Source organism: Dunckerocampus dactyliophorus, chromosome 17, assembly GCF_027744805.1.
Source record: "Dunckerocampus dactyliophorus isolate RoL2022-P2 chromosome 17, RoL_Ddac_1.1, whole genome shotgun sequence".
Classification (NCBI taxonomy): Eukaryota; Metazoa; Chordata; class Actinopteri; order Syngnathiformes; family Syngnathidae; genus Dunckerocampus; species Dunckerocampus dactyliophorus.
Genome location: NC_072835.1, coordinates 9,793,266 through 9,808,160, shown reverse-complemented (window position 1 = coordinate 9,808,160; position 14,895 = coordinate 9,793,266). Strand labels below are relative to the sequence as shown.

Sequence of the window (14,895 nt, the reverse complement as noted above, 5' to 3'; positions counted from 1 at the left end):
TGAAATTCAGATCTTGTCCTTCGTAATATCTGATTATGTGCGTTTCTTCTGACGGGGAACAAAAGTTCGAAGCAAAGATGCTTGAAATATGAAATACCACAAATATGTGGAGGCATTTTTGAGTATTATACGCTCTATGTTTTGAATGTTTAACAACATATCGCAGTGAGACAATGTCACCTTGGAAAATAACCTTAACTGAATTAAATGAAAATAAAATGAAAAAGCTCCTAGACTCAAAGTGAGATTTTCAAATGTTCTACTATTTTCTAACAAAATACAAAAGATATAAAAGTCCATACCTCCCATCCGAAGATATAATCATGGCTTTCACATCAAATATCCATCCATCCAGCCATGATCCTGCTGAAATATGAATATGAATTAATCTTCAATAATTATTCATGCCAAGTGAATCATTTCAAATTGTACATGTTCGGATTTTTTTGAGGTGCAGTATTAAAAATCATGACTTCAGTTATGATAAAGCGTGTATTTATTGGACATGGCAGAACAAGATGAGGGTCACAGCTTTATCTATGCACAAATGCAACTGGCAATGGTTGATATTTGCATGATGATCATGGTCATCAGTGGAAGTCTTTTTTTATTTTTTTTTTTTTTAGAACAATTTCTGTTCTGGTTCAGAGCTGCTGCTGTCCAGATGCCAGCCATGAAAAGTGAACTAGGGTCTGCAGAAATGGCACTTGATGATTTTCTTAAAAGCCCCCTGAAAGTCTTTGTTGAAGTATGCGTAAATGATGGGATTAAGAAGCGAGTTGGAGTATCCCAGCCAGTTGATCACGTCCATCAGCCAGCGGGGCATGTAGCACCGCTCCTGGCAGAAGGGCATGACCAATGCGACGATGAAGAAGGGCAGCCAGCAGAGGATGAATGTGCCGATGATGATGCCGAGCGTCTTGACAGTTTTGCGCTCCCGAGCCAGAGCGATCTTCCTCTTGGCCTCGGTGGCCTTCTCGTGCCTGCTCTCGAACAGCGGCACGGTGCTCGGCGTGCCGGGGAGAAGGAGGTTGCCTTTGAGGCTGCTGTGGACCTCGATGATCTCCAGAGATTCCCCATCCTCAGCGTGTTTCACCGCGCCGTTGACGCACGGCATCGGCCGGGGCTCCACGCTCCGTTTCCAGCTTTTCGCCTGCGCCTCTCTGGAAGTCTTTTTGTGGAAGAGAGAGGGGGATGAAGCCAAGCCGGAGTCCGCCACTTTCTTTGGTTCACTTTTACGCACGGTTCTTCTGATGCGGAACCGTGCCGCTTTAAATATCCGCCCGTATAGAACCAACATGAGCATGAGCGGAATGTAAAAAGCACCAAACGTGGAGTAAATAGTGTACCATAGGTCTTGTCTGATCTTACACTCTTTGGGGTTCTTCCTGTCTTCATCCACGCTGTTCGGTTGAGAGCGCATAATCAACATAGGCGGCACCGAAATGGAGAACCCGACCAACCAGGTGACGCTAATAAGAACCGCTGCTCTCCGAGGCGTCCTCTTCTTCATGTAGTCTATGGGCTCGGTTATGGCCCAGTAGCGGTCTAGAGCGATGGCGCACAGGTGCAGGATAGACGAAGTACAGCATAACACATCCAACGAGATGAAGATGTCGCACGGAATTTGACCCAGAGTCCACCTATTTAACACCTGGTACAGCGCCGCCATGGGCAGAACCAGCACCGACACCATCAAGTCGGTGACGGCCAGAGAACCGATCAAATAGTTGGCCACGTTCTGCAGGGAACGCTCCAGCGCGATGGCCGCCACCACGCACGCGTTCCCAAAGATTGCGCACAGGATTAGCGCGCTTAAGAGGAAGGATGTGATGACTTGGTAACTCAGCTTCACCTCCTCTTCTTCACCTTTGGAGGTTTTGTTGAGAGGGAGGTCAAAGTGGAACAATGCCGGCGTGTTGTTTGCGTCCTCCATGCCGGTTTAACGCAGTTTAGTTGGCCCAGAGCGCACTGTCCCACGTTGGAGAGCGCATAGCGGGCAAGTCCACTGTTTGAGGCTCACAATGCAGAGTGACGTTGCGTATTTATACCAGTGCGTCACTTGTGTGTGTGAGGATGTAAAGGGGGTGCATGTGTCTCGAGCAATCCAGACTTTTGGGAATATTTCATATCATCATCGAATTTGTACCTATTGTCTACATTGAACTAGATATTCTGTGCTAATGGGTCTTTTGTTAATTTATTCGCTTGTGAAAGTATTCGGGGTGATCCTAATATCGGTCATTTTGACACTGCGGGTAGTATCAATCTCGGGTCGATACAATTGATGATGTCAATATTTTGTAGTCTTTTGCTATGCTAATTTTCACAAATATGTGCGTTCGTTCTTTTGTTGTTGATATTGTTATACTTATATATATTATACAAACTTGTGGGGATTTGTTCTTGTACACAACCGATTTAAATGAGAGCCAATGGTAGTTTTTGCTTTTCTCTAATTGAGAATAAAGGTATTGCATTCATCAATATACACATTGGTTAAAACATGCGTGTGATTGTCCAATTCAAACACCTGATGATGGAACTGCCCTAAAACGCTGCACATTTTAACGAGTAACGTCAACTTAATGATAAAGTTTTCAAACATACACTGTATTAGCAGAGCCTTCCTCTGTCAGCACCACACTAGAGCCCCCTGGTGGTGGTCCACCGCCATAGACATTCTAAAACAACCAGACAAACACGAAGAGCATTTGGCATGATGACGGATATTAGATATTTCTGAATGTGGAGAATCTCTATAGTGGGAAAACATACAGAAAGGTGTTGATTAAGGAGAATTAACAGCAGAGAAACGCTCACAAATCATTCCATGACGTTCATCCTTCAGTGGAATGCGCGAAGCTTATATCCAATGAACAAGAATTTAATTGATACCAGTGCAGCTGAGAATAAAGCTTGCTAATAAATGGGAATTTTCACATACGCAAAGATAGAAATAGTAGAAGTGAGGGGGAATGTGCAATGGTCATAAGGCAAGGGAAATGGTACGCTCCTGATCAAAATTTTAAGACTAGTAGTAGACCTTCAAAATGCAAAAGGAAGGAAGTGGGAGTGAGACAAAAAAAAACGAGTAAGTAATTTATTGCAAACAAGCAATAAAGTGAATTACGTTGGTCATCAGCTGATCAAACCTTTAAGACCATAGCTAAAAAAAAAACCCAAAACCTCCTTAAAATAGAAATGCAATTTTCCAAACATGAATCAGTCATGAGTAGCTGCCCAGTTCTTGTTAATCACCTCAAAATTTGGTTTGGGCATGCTTGATGCTAGTGTTTCCAGGAGGCTAGTGGGAATGTTGCTCCAGGTGGTGAAGATGGCTTCACTGTCTGGAACAGATTTCTAAACTTCCCTTGCCATCCATCACCAGCCTTCAGTCATGACGGATGCCCCGTGCAACATCGCCACATAGCAGTTGCCGTTTGTCGCCCCTGCACAACCTGAAACTCCATGGCGAGAGGCCTTGCTTATGCAGCTCAACAATACCACCACATTCAGAGAGCGAAATCTTTTTTAAGATCATAAGAAAATGACATTGAATCCACATTTTTGCCAAAATTTTGGCTTTTAAAGACTATCCTAAACTTTGATCAGCTGATGCTTGTTTGCAATGAATTGCTTACTATTTTTTTTTTGTCACTCCCATTTCTTGTTACATTTTGGAGCTCTACTTAGAACCTCCCTAAGATCCAACAATGCAAAATATAAAATTCTTGCCATTTTTAAATTTTAAAATTTGGATCAAGAGTGTACAGGCACCCTGGGGGGCGTGGTGAGGTGTCGGTGGTGGGAGTGGTGGATGGGGGACATGAGAAGCGGGGGCACTATAATCATAGCGTGTCCTCAAGGTTGGCAGGTCTATTAGCGTCTTTATTCATGCTTGAACAATGCTGGTGTCAGCAACTCATACAGTGGCGTCTGCAGATAAATAAAACCTACTAAATATACTAAAATGACTACTAAATATAAATATTAACAAAAGATAAATAGTAAATCAATACTGGGGGAAAGGTGCGTGACAGAAAATAATTGAGAACCATTGGTTTAGGGTACGGATCGCACGGTGGTCGAGTGGTTAGCATGTTGGGCAACATGGAGATCGGGAAGATTGGGTTCGATTCTCCCTTGGGCGTTTCTGTGTGGAGTTTGCATGTTCTCCCCATGCATGCGTGGGTTTTCTCCGGGTACCCCGGTTTCCTCCCACATTCCAAAAACATGCATGTTAGGTTAATTGGCGACTCGAAATTGTCCATAGGTGAATGGTTGTTTGTCTATACTGTATGTGCCCTGCAATTGGCTGGTGTTACCCGCCTGTCACCTTAAGTCAGCGACCCTAAAGAGGAGAAGTGGCATAGAAAATATAAAATATGGATAATATCGACCAGCTCGGTCTCTTAAAAGTGTGTAACACAAGCCGAAAATGTTGTACACACAAAACTATTCAAAAATGTTGGAAATGTAAGTGAGGGTCCCTTTTAACTTAATGCACATACTGACAAGTGAAGCGTATCAGGCATGACAAGGACTTAAAAAAGAATTGTCACAAAAAGGTCTCGGGTTCAATCCATGGGCTCGGGTGATAAATCCCCTTGGGTGCCCCATTGCCAGCTTATCTTTTTACTTCCAGGACATAGAAGGTATGCAGTTGGGCTCACAGTAGTTGGCAATTTGCCCATGTCGCCTTTTGATTTGACAGACATATGTAGCTTGTTCTTTCATACAGGACCCGCCATTGTCTACAACCACTCAGTCAACTGGATCGTCGATTTGTAGTTTTTCACTTTGCTCGTGTACTACTTATGTGTTTAAGACGCTGAAAACTTGAACTGTTCTAGTTGCCTTTTGGGGAACTGTTGTTATCTCATTCACTGGCTCCCTAGAGGCAAAAGTCAAATGCTTTTTTGAGTGTTAAAGTCAAGGGGGTCCACAGGTTTGTATGTTTTTGGATATGTCACGCTGGAAGACCCATTTTCTGTGTTTAGACTGAGGCCAGGAGGTTCTCATCCAAGATCCTACGGTACATGGCCCCGTTCATCTGCCCCACAGACGCCTTCCTATACTTAACAAAGAAAACTGAATGTTTCAAACTCCATTCCTTTTACAGTAGGGGATGTGTTCTTGGAGTTTTTTGATGCCAAAGAGATCCATTTTGGTCTCATCTGAATGCATCACATTCTCCCAAGCCTTGTCTGAATCATTCAGGCGTTCTTCTTGACCTTGCGGGCACGGCAGGATCTCAGTCCATTAGGGCAAAGTGTGTTACTCGTGCTTTTCTTGCTGAACTCCCTTGAGATCAATGTCAAGCTCATCCTGGGTTGATGACACACCTTTCTCAGTATCATCCTTACCCCACCAGGTGAAATCTTGCGTCAAGCTCCAGAGCAAGTGTTACGTCTGGTTTGTATATAAAAACAGCATCAGAGGTGTTGCATGAAATGAGTCTTTACTACATTGGGCAGACAGTAATACAAACAACTGTGTGGGTAATGTAAACTAACGCACTGTTACAACAAACAGGTGGAAATAACTCACTGAAAAGCAGGATGGAACAACTCCACCTAACCAGTTTTTGTTTTTTTTCTCAATTTTTTATATATCGATCTAATAGTGCACGCTTTGGGTACTTGTCATGTTTGGTCAATTTCAAACAAGCTTGTTTGCTCCGCTAGTATGGTTCGTTTAGTCAACTGCGACTGTGCAGTCCAGGATCAGAAGGACCAAACCAAACAGGGGGACCAAGACTGCCTGAGAGATGGGTCAGCGGACTCCAGTCCTGAATGAAGCAAGGGTAAACGCCGACCGCAGAAACGCACAAAAAAACAGATATGATGGTACCAAGTGCGAGTATAACCAGGCGACGGTTCGCAACGTCCAACAAAAAGCTGAGTGAAAATCAAGAGTTAAATGTGAGCCCAGAGAAAAAAAAATACAATAAATAAATAAATAAAAATGTAAGCCCCAGAGGTGCAAATACAGTAATCATACCGGGTGCTTTTCAACAAAGGGCAACTTTTTGACGTCTTTATGCAATTTATATCTTCTTTGTTGCATCTCAACTGGTAAAAATCCCGTCATAGTAAACCGTCCAATCAAGGTATCACGCATACGCTTAAGTGTATCATTTAGTCCACTGGCAAAAATAGCATGAATGCTAACCAAACCACCCGAAAGTTTCCTTTCTTTTGGTCACCATTGACACTTGCAGTACTGTATTTTTTTCGATAAAAGTTCAAATACGGGAAATTTACCGGAAACGATTTGAACGGGAGGGTGACGGGACTGAGAGGTAAAATATGGGCGCTTCCCTATGAAAACAGGAGGATTGACAGGTACGGCCCAGAGTACAGGTGTAAACATATCCTTATAAAATTAACAGGCGATCAAATAATTATCCCCATAAGTGTAATTGGTGGACTGTAAAGGAGAAGCAGGAAATTACACTCGAAAGACTTCAATTATTCACATATGCAATCGATCTGGCATCCAAAGGGTTAACAGTCAGGCGGGAAGGTGACGACTTGTTTCCCTCCTCACACGTGAGCGTGCAGCGGAAGACGTCGCAGCCTCTCCCGCCCCCTTCCCCTCCCCCTCGGCCTTCAGGAGCGGCTGAAGGTGACTCTCCTCTCGGCTGGGGGATGCAGAGGGAGCTGCTGGCGGGGACCTCATCCGGGGAACATCTGTTCGCCTCAACCCGGGCTCCACATACTAACTGCGGCTCTCTGCGGTGCCCGAGCCGGTGTCTTGGTGCTCTGCTGCGAGGACACAGCAAGCCTCCAGAAGAAGACGAGGCGCTCTGCATGCATGAGTTCTGCACCGTGCGGGCGGAAAAAGCGCCCCAGATCCGCAGGCAGCGTCTTGCCCATCACTAAAGGGGCACAGGCGGATTCGGAGAACCGGGAGAGCACCGTGGACGGCAGCAGGATGGTTAGTACTGAGTAGTGTTTTTTTTGCAAAATATAATACTTACAAAATAGAACCCATTTCGTGTGCAGGTGCAACAGAGACTCCACTGACTGTCATTTTAAGGCAGCATGCAAATAGTATTTGTGCTAGTCTGCTAGAGAGCATCACGCCGGCTATTTTGTTCAGACTGTGCAGGAATTCAACACCCTAGTGGCGCTGTACCGCGAACAGGTCATTTCTGTCGGTGAGATGTCAGCCGACTGCCCCTCGCTGCGGGCTCAGATGCACTACACCAGGGCCAAAGGATGCTCCATGGCCCGCGCTGCGCACCAAAACCTCGCCCTCATTGCTGTCTCTGGGTAAGCACAGTCAAGCAAGTGAAGAAATAACAGAAATAAACCCCAGGTAACACAACATAAAAAGTATTTCCTGCGTAGACACAGGACGATTTGTGTTTGTATCAGAATGCAAACTGTAAAACACACTCACTTCACACTGTTTCAACACCACGGGTGTCCAAAATGAGGCCAGGGAGCCATTTAAGGACAGCTGCTTGTTTTTTTTTTTTGTTCGTTTTTTTTTTTTAATGGCAACCGCAACATAGTGTAGAAATTAAAAAACAAAAACAATAGAAAAATAGAGCAAAAAGGCATAATGAATTAAGACAAAGCTGATTTGTTGGTACTAATGACTAGGGGCGTCACGCAAATCTCGCAAGATTAAAACGTGACGAGCTTTGGAGAAAAGCTAGAAGCCAAACAGGGCACCTGGAGGCCGTGAACTATGGCATCGCTACTATGAATGATAATGCACGTAATATGGAAGTGGCACGCTTAAGGCATTATTGGAACCGCATATTAAGTGCTTTGCGCGCATTATTAACTTTGCAATCCAACCTACCTCTGTGTTCCCAATCTCAGCGTCAAGGAGTGATGTGTGGCTGTTTTTTCCATCAGAGTTGAACACCTGCCACCGTGTTAATGCTCCAAGTTAGTAGCAGAAATGAAAGTCAGGCGTATTGGTGACGATGTATTGGAAAATAAAGGGTTAAATGATGTCCTGCTTCATTGATAATTGTACTGTGGTGACCAACTCGCTTCATAACACACCTCATATGTAGAAGGGATCCGTGTTGACAATTTAGCAACACGGTTGCTATATTTTCAGAGTAAGGGTGCGCACGCAGGGAAGCGGAAGTGGAGCTCCACCTCTGTACCGCTGTGCAAATGCAGGTCTGAAAGCTGCATAAACCCTTTCACAATGCAACCCATCCTCCTCCATCGACCGCCTGGCAGCACCTTGCCTTCCTGGTGAAACACGCATGGGTGTCCGAAGTGTGGCCCAGGGGCCATCTGTGGAACATGGCTCATTGGAGAAATAAGATCAACAAAAACCCAGCAAAAGTGGGAAAATAGAGCAGAAATGCATATTGTAACTATAAAAAGCTAAAATGTTGATACTAATAAACTAATAAAAAAAAAAAGATTTGTCTTTGAAGATATGCATAACTTTTTTATTATTAGAAATAGTTTTTTGTTCATTATAAATATCAAAGGACAGCTGGACAGCCCTGACATAAATAAACAAAGACAAGTAGATAAGACAAAAACACAGTGAGCTGGCATTATTCAACTACAAGATGGAACTATTAATGCTGGCACCCTTATTGAAAAGCCAGCATTTCAAGAAATGCTGCAAACATTTGACAGCACAAAGTGCCTGTGAGAAAATACATGTCTCACAAACGCAAATTCCGCAACTTTATAGAGTAAAAGATGACATATTAAAGGAAATATTGCATTAATAACATATATTATTTTTTATCATTATCAAATATTATACTAAAACTAGTGGTTATTTGGTCTCAAAAAAATGTTGACAATAATATTCTTCAGCGTCAATTTGTCGGACAATAAACATTTCAAAATGCAACTCCCCTCACCCGATCCTTTGAGTTTTCATTTTGTGGCCCACAGTGGAAAAAGTTAGTACAGCCCTGCTCTGGACAGACAATGACCTACACTGGTATCAGTACAAAAATACAAAATGCCATTGCCATGTTAGTGTACTGTATATACATGACAGAAGACATGCTAGTGGTATGCATGACAATAAACATACTCATTTTAATTTATACACAGCACGGGATTAGGGGTGTAACGGTCAGGCATCCTGACGGTTTGATACGTACCACGGTATTAAGGTTATGGTTTGGTTCATTTTCGGCACAGTAAGGGAACAAAATGTAAAACTTGAAACTGCTTAGCTTTTGTTTTGAATGATTTTTAAAATGAGGCATGGAAATGCATTGTAATCTGCTAGCAAGTAATTCTTTAATCAATCAAAATGTAGTCCACTTTTACTCACAACATGCATCGCAACGGCGATTGTATGCTTCCTGTCGCTCACTTGAAATGTGTACCGAGCGGAAAATTGAGTACAGTGTTTTTGGTTCAGTTCAGATGAGTAACGATTCAATCCGATTATGAACACTGATGGTCCTTAGTTTACTACGTTTTGCTGTTTTGTGGTTACATACGCACTCCCATAAGTTAATTAATTGCTTAATTTTGGTTGTTAAACACGAGACTCGATCAAAAACTGTCATAGTGGAAGAATAGACTATGTGCGTTTCACTCGCAGCCTACTACTCTCAACACGGGACTCTGGTGACCGTCATTAAAGCCTAGGTCAGAACCGGTCGTATGGGCTCTCACGGCCATTCTACATGCAAAAAAAACCTCCAGGAGGGCACCTGTGTGACGTGCAGATTTTCCAGCCGCAGACTGGCCTGATGTTAAAATTTATCAAAAACATTACGTGTATTTGCAGAAAGTATAGCAAATCGGTGTCACCAATACCAGCCTGAATTGTACCCAGTATCAGATTGGAAATAAAATCAGTGGTTTCGCAAATCGCTGGCATCAGTCGCACAAAAACCCGGGTATATAAAGCTGGAGGAGGTGATGTAGGTCTTGCGGATGTGCAAAAGCCATCGTGTTTCCCGTACGGAAGTACTAGTGCTCATTGAGAGAAAAAGGAACATTTTGTAGTATCTACTATCTATACTCGAACGTTATAAGGCTGAGGAGACGGCGATCAATCCTCACTCCCTTTATTGCAAAAACAAAACAGCCTACTAAAAATGTTTTTGAAATCTTGAAATATGTAAAAGTAATAGGATGCAGCTTTATGGTAGTTTGGGCCATTGACAGATTTTTTTTGTGGTTAGCTCGCACGCTGCTCTCACGACTTGCAGTTCTCTACCAAACCGCTAGGGGGCAGTGTTCTCCTGCGAGTGAGCAACCACAAGTCTTACTGATTTTTTTAGCTTCACCAAAGCAACATCCAGATCACTGCTGTAGATGTCAGTGGGTAATTACTTGCCTTTCGAAAATGGAAACAGCGTTGTAACAAATGAAATACTGATGGATTAGATCAGGGGTGTCAAACTCCCTTTGGTCTGCGGGCCGAATACAGCTTAATTTGAGATCAAGCGGGCCGGACCAGTAAACTCATTGCAAAATTACATAGAACTAACAATAAGCCCACTTTTTTCCTTTGTATTAGTCACTAATACTAATAATTAGTGCAAAGAATGAGTAAATTATCAAAATGTTTATTAACAGAATTTTCCTTTTACATTATGAACAATATATTATGAACAAGAGAATAACATAAGAACATAAATAAAGTATGTGCAATTTTAACAACCCTTTTACACAGTTAAACATATATTTAAGTGTGTTGTACATAAAACTGATCACAGAAATAGTAACAATGTTCCAAAAACATTTAGTACCAGCCTTGTGGAACTTAAAAACACTGTTTTTCAACATCTGGAAAGCAATTTGAACAAATGAATAACTTTCACAGAAATTATTCGTCTTGCTTGGAATTTGCCCCTGAAACTTGACATCGTTTATCCTGCACAAGTGCATCAATATGAGGCATCATGTCCTGAGAAGCAGCCAATTTCAGAATCTCATTCAAATGCTTATGTGTGAGCTTTGAGCACAGCTTTGTTTTATTAATGTTCATTAGTGAGAAAACTTGCTCACAAAGGTAGGTTGTCCCAAACATGGACAATGTTTTAGCAGCTAGTGCTGTCAATGTGGGATAGCCTGGTAGGAGGTACTTGTAAAACGTGTCCAAGCTTACAGAGGCAAATCTGTCCTTCAGTTCTACATCACACTGCAAATCAATGATTTCAAGTTGCATGGCAACGGGCAAATCAGAAGCTTTGACTGTGAATGGTGAGCGAAAAACTGCAAAATCTGTTTCGAGTTCGCTAAAAACCTGAAATCTTTTCTCAAACTCCATCAACAGCCCTGAAATCTTCTCTTTGTACCGTTTCACGTCAGAATTAACGCTTGCTGCGCACATATCTTTTAAACAGGGAAAATGAGCAGGGTCACCGCTTGCCACCTGCGTCTCCCATAACCCGAGCTTTAACTTGAATGCACGTATGCTGTCATAATACTGTGTTACGATTTTTTTGCGTCCCTGCAACATTTTGTTAAGAATATTCAAGTGCTCAGTGATGTCAACCATAAATGCAAGGTCCTGCAGCCACAGATGGCACTGTAATTCCTTAACAGGTTTACCTTTTTTCTCCATGAATTGTCCGATTTCATCACGTAAATCAAAGAAGCGCTTTAGCACAGCACCTCTGCTTAACCATCGTACGTTCGTGTGATAAGGCACACCATGGATAATGTTACAGTCACTGAGAAAGCTGTCAAATTGACGATGATTGAGACCTCTGGCTCGGATGAAATTAACAGTTCGGACAACCACCTCCATGACGTGATCCATTCTTAGCGATTTGCTGCATAATGCCTCCTGATGCAAAATGCAATGAAATGTCCAAAAATTACCTCCCCCATTTGCGGCTTGTACTTTATCTCTGAACTTTGTTACAACACCTGCCTTTTTACCGATCATTGACGGCGCACCATCAGTAGCCAGGCTTACGGCGCGTGACCAGTCCGCTCCGACTCTGTCCAGCGCTCCAACGACGGAGCTGAAAATGTCCTCAGCTGTTGTGGTGTCGATCATCGGCACCAGCTCGAGAAACTCCTCTGTGACATTCAAAGTCTTGTCAACTCCACGAATGAATATGGCCAGTTGAGCGACGTCCGTGATATCAGTACTCTCATCAATCGCAACAGAAAATGCCACAAATGACCCCACTTTGCGTTTTAGTTGGTGGTCCAAATCTACAGAGAGTTCCGAAATCCTGTCTGCCACGGTATTTCTTGTCAAGCTTATATTGGCGAAAGCATGTCGCTTCTCAGGACACACAATTTCAGCAGCCGTCAGCAAGCAGTTTTTGATGAACTCTCCATCACTGTACGGCTTTGATGCCATTGCTATTTGGCTCGCAATTAGGTAGCTGGCTTTCACCGCAGCATCACTGGCTTCTCGGCTCCGGGTGAAAACAGATTGCTGTTTCTTCAGACGCGCCATCATTTCATTTACCTTCTGTTTTCTCAATTCTCCATGCAAACTGTTGTATTTTTCACCATGCTGAGTTTCGTAATGGCGCCGAATATTGTATTCTTTAAGCACCGAAACTTGCTGCTGGCACACCAGGCACACGGGTTTCCCATTCACCTCCGTGAACATATAAGAACATGTCCATTTTTCTTGAAAAGTCCGACACTCTGTGTCTACTTTTCTCCTTTTTGACAAAGACATTTTGCTGATGAGGGTGCGAGGCAAACGGAAAAGTAGATAATGCAATTGTCGCCAATAGACGCTGTACAGACGTTCAATTTTACCAGGTTAAGGTGGTCCTAGTTCCGCCGCAGTGTTGCTTTCATGTTGTCTGCACGTACTAAAACACTGCGCCCCCTAGCGGATAATACAAGAACTACAAATTTTAAAGAAAATTAATATTTTTTTTTATACAATGCAGCTTTCTTCCCCGGGCCGTACCAAACCACCAGACGGGCCGGATCCGGCCCGCGGGCCGTATGTTTGACACCCCTGGATTAGATTAATCCAAACAAATAACGGCATCATAAGACTGTTTTTTAACAGTTTTTTCTCAACACTGAAACCCATACACCCAACTTTGCGAGAACAGTGTGTGAAACGGTTTATATTGATAATGGTTTATACTCATATTGCATCATATCCTATTGTCTTGGGAGTATTTTATATGAAGCAGCACAGACCCGACAATTATTGGGATAACACCAGGGGTCACTGCCTTAAGAATGTCAGCCAATATGAAGAAATTACTGTGTTAATGATCTAAGGATACCATAAGACCAAACCATTCCATGTTGTCTCACCTTGATTACTAGAATAATGATTCTTCATACCGTCAAATACTGTACTGCTTGCTAGGAGTGGGACACACTGATACTGCAAGCTTTGATTACTGTTACTTTTTACTTGATGATAAATTACTTAACTTTACTACCCAATAAAACACGGGAGAAACATTTTAGACAAAAAATATTGTTATAAACAAAATATAAATACAACAATATAAGACAAAAACTGACAACTATGACAAAATAGTACAATTATTCTCCATTATTACATATAATTTTTGAGCAAAATAAGGTCAATAGTGCAAAATAATTCAACAAAAGGAAAAATTATCATTGGCTGTCATTCAAATCCTTTGGCTTTTTATCCCCAGAGCCCTCTTGTGTCCAAAAACTTATTTTCTGAGATTTTAAACAGGCATATACAGTATGTATATATATAACTATATTAAAAATGAAACGATATGAACAAGATGACAAAAACAGATATTTGGAAAAATAAATACAAGAGAACTGAAACATATTTCATCACGCTAGTATCGATTTAATACTGATACCACCGTCGGTATCGATACTAATGCTATGTGAATCCATCCGTCCACCGCTACTGCTTGCACACCTTTAATCGCCCTGGGATTACAATATTAATATAGTGTGCTATTATTGGTCATTTTCCACACGTATGTGACCTCCTCCTAAATTGTCTTTTTTCCCTACCCACTTGAATACCCCGCCCTCGTCACCCCACCCTCGCAGTCCAGAGGACGGAGAGATCCACCCTGAGATCTGTCGGCTCTTCATCCAGCTGCAGTGTTGCCTGGAAATGTTCATCACTGAGATGCTGAAGTCAATGTGCCTGCTGGGGGTGCTGCAGCTTCACAGAAAAAGTACGGCAGAGTATATGGCAGAAAACGTTAACGGCACTCTTTTGAAAAAAAAACATATTTGTTTTCAGCTGCACAACATCACATATACTGTTGAAATAAACTATGTAAAAATGTTCTTTTGTTCACCATCCTATCAGCAACCATGCTGTAATTTGCTGATCTGATAGACAATTTGCTACAGAAAACTACTGTTTTTGTGCCTTTGACGATCAAAGAATGAACTTGACTTTAATTCTACATCAGTTATGCTTTTTTTTTAGGATACAATAGCGTGGCAAGTCATTAAGATTCCCCAAAAAATGTCTCTGTTCGACACACTCCTCCTCCAAACTGCTAACATGACACTGACATTCTCCTCCGATTTTGGATCAACATTTGCAATAACAGTGACTGTTGTAATTATTAGATTGGATTCAGCTCCTGAACCCTCAACGTCTCTTTTCAATATACCACACACACGTATGAACACTTTTTAAAATGATCAAATCTATAGGTACTCATCACGAATGAATGATAAAGTAAGACGATCAATGAACAGATGGAATCGGAGTAACTTTCCCTTTTGGGTCTCACAGCAACTATGATTCATTCTTCTATGTATGGAAGAGTGAAACAGATGAAGTTTTAATGACAAGCTCAACAGGCAGTGCCACCGTTGTAATGTGTAACAGGTAGCGCCAAATCTAAAAAATACAAAAAAATTAAAAATCTATCTATGGTAGTGTAAAATTATTCGTGGCGGGCTGCCACAAAAATAAAATCAATTTAAAAAACAAAAACATAAAAAAATACTCAAT

At 42.1% G+C, this 14,895-nt stretch overlaps 2 protein-coding genes across 2 annotated transcripts in view; one reads left to right on the top strand and one right to left on the bottom strand.

Annotated features, from left to right (window-relative positions):
- Nucleotides 1–503: 503 nt before the first annotated feature.
- On the bottom strand, nucleotides 504–1,998 carry LOC129169936 (5-hydroxytryptamine receptor 1A-beta-like). The gene has a single exon (XM_054756924.1). The coding sequence runs from the start codon at nucleotides 1,934–1,936 to the stop codon at nucleotides 686–688; it is 1,251 nt and encodes a 416-aa protein (XP_054612899.1). The 5' UTR covers nucleotides 1,937–1,998; the 3' UTR covers nucleotides 504–685.
- A 4,597-nt stretch (nucleotides 1,999–6,595) lies between these two features.
- Nucleotides 6,596–14,895, top strand: part of c6 (complement component 6) — a 30,674-nt gene continuing 22,374 nt past the window's right edge. Inside the window, exons 1-3 of the mRNA XM_054756921.1 lie at nucleotides 6,596–6,945; nucleotides 7,111–7,283; nucleotides 13,968–14,098. Coding sequence (XP_054612896.1) covers nucleotides 6,823–6,945; nucleotides 7,111–7,283; nucleotides 13,968–14,098 — 427 coding nt within the window. The 5' untranslated portion in view covers nucleotides 6,596–6,822. The remainder of the gene's footprint in view (nucleotides 6,946–7,110; nucleotides 7,284–13,967; nucleotides 14,099–14,895) is intronic.

Bases quoted from the DNA above. Each gene is read 5' to 3' on its own strand.
- LOC129169936 (XM_054756924.1), bottom strand. From the start codon at position 1,936: ATGGAGGACGCAAACAACACGCCGGCATTGTTCCACTTTGACCTCCCT.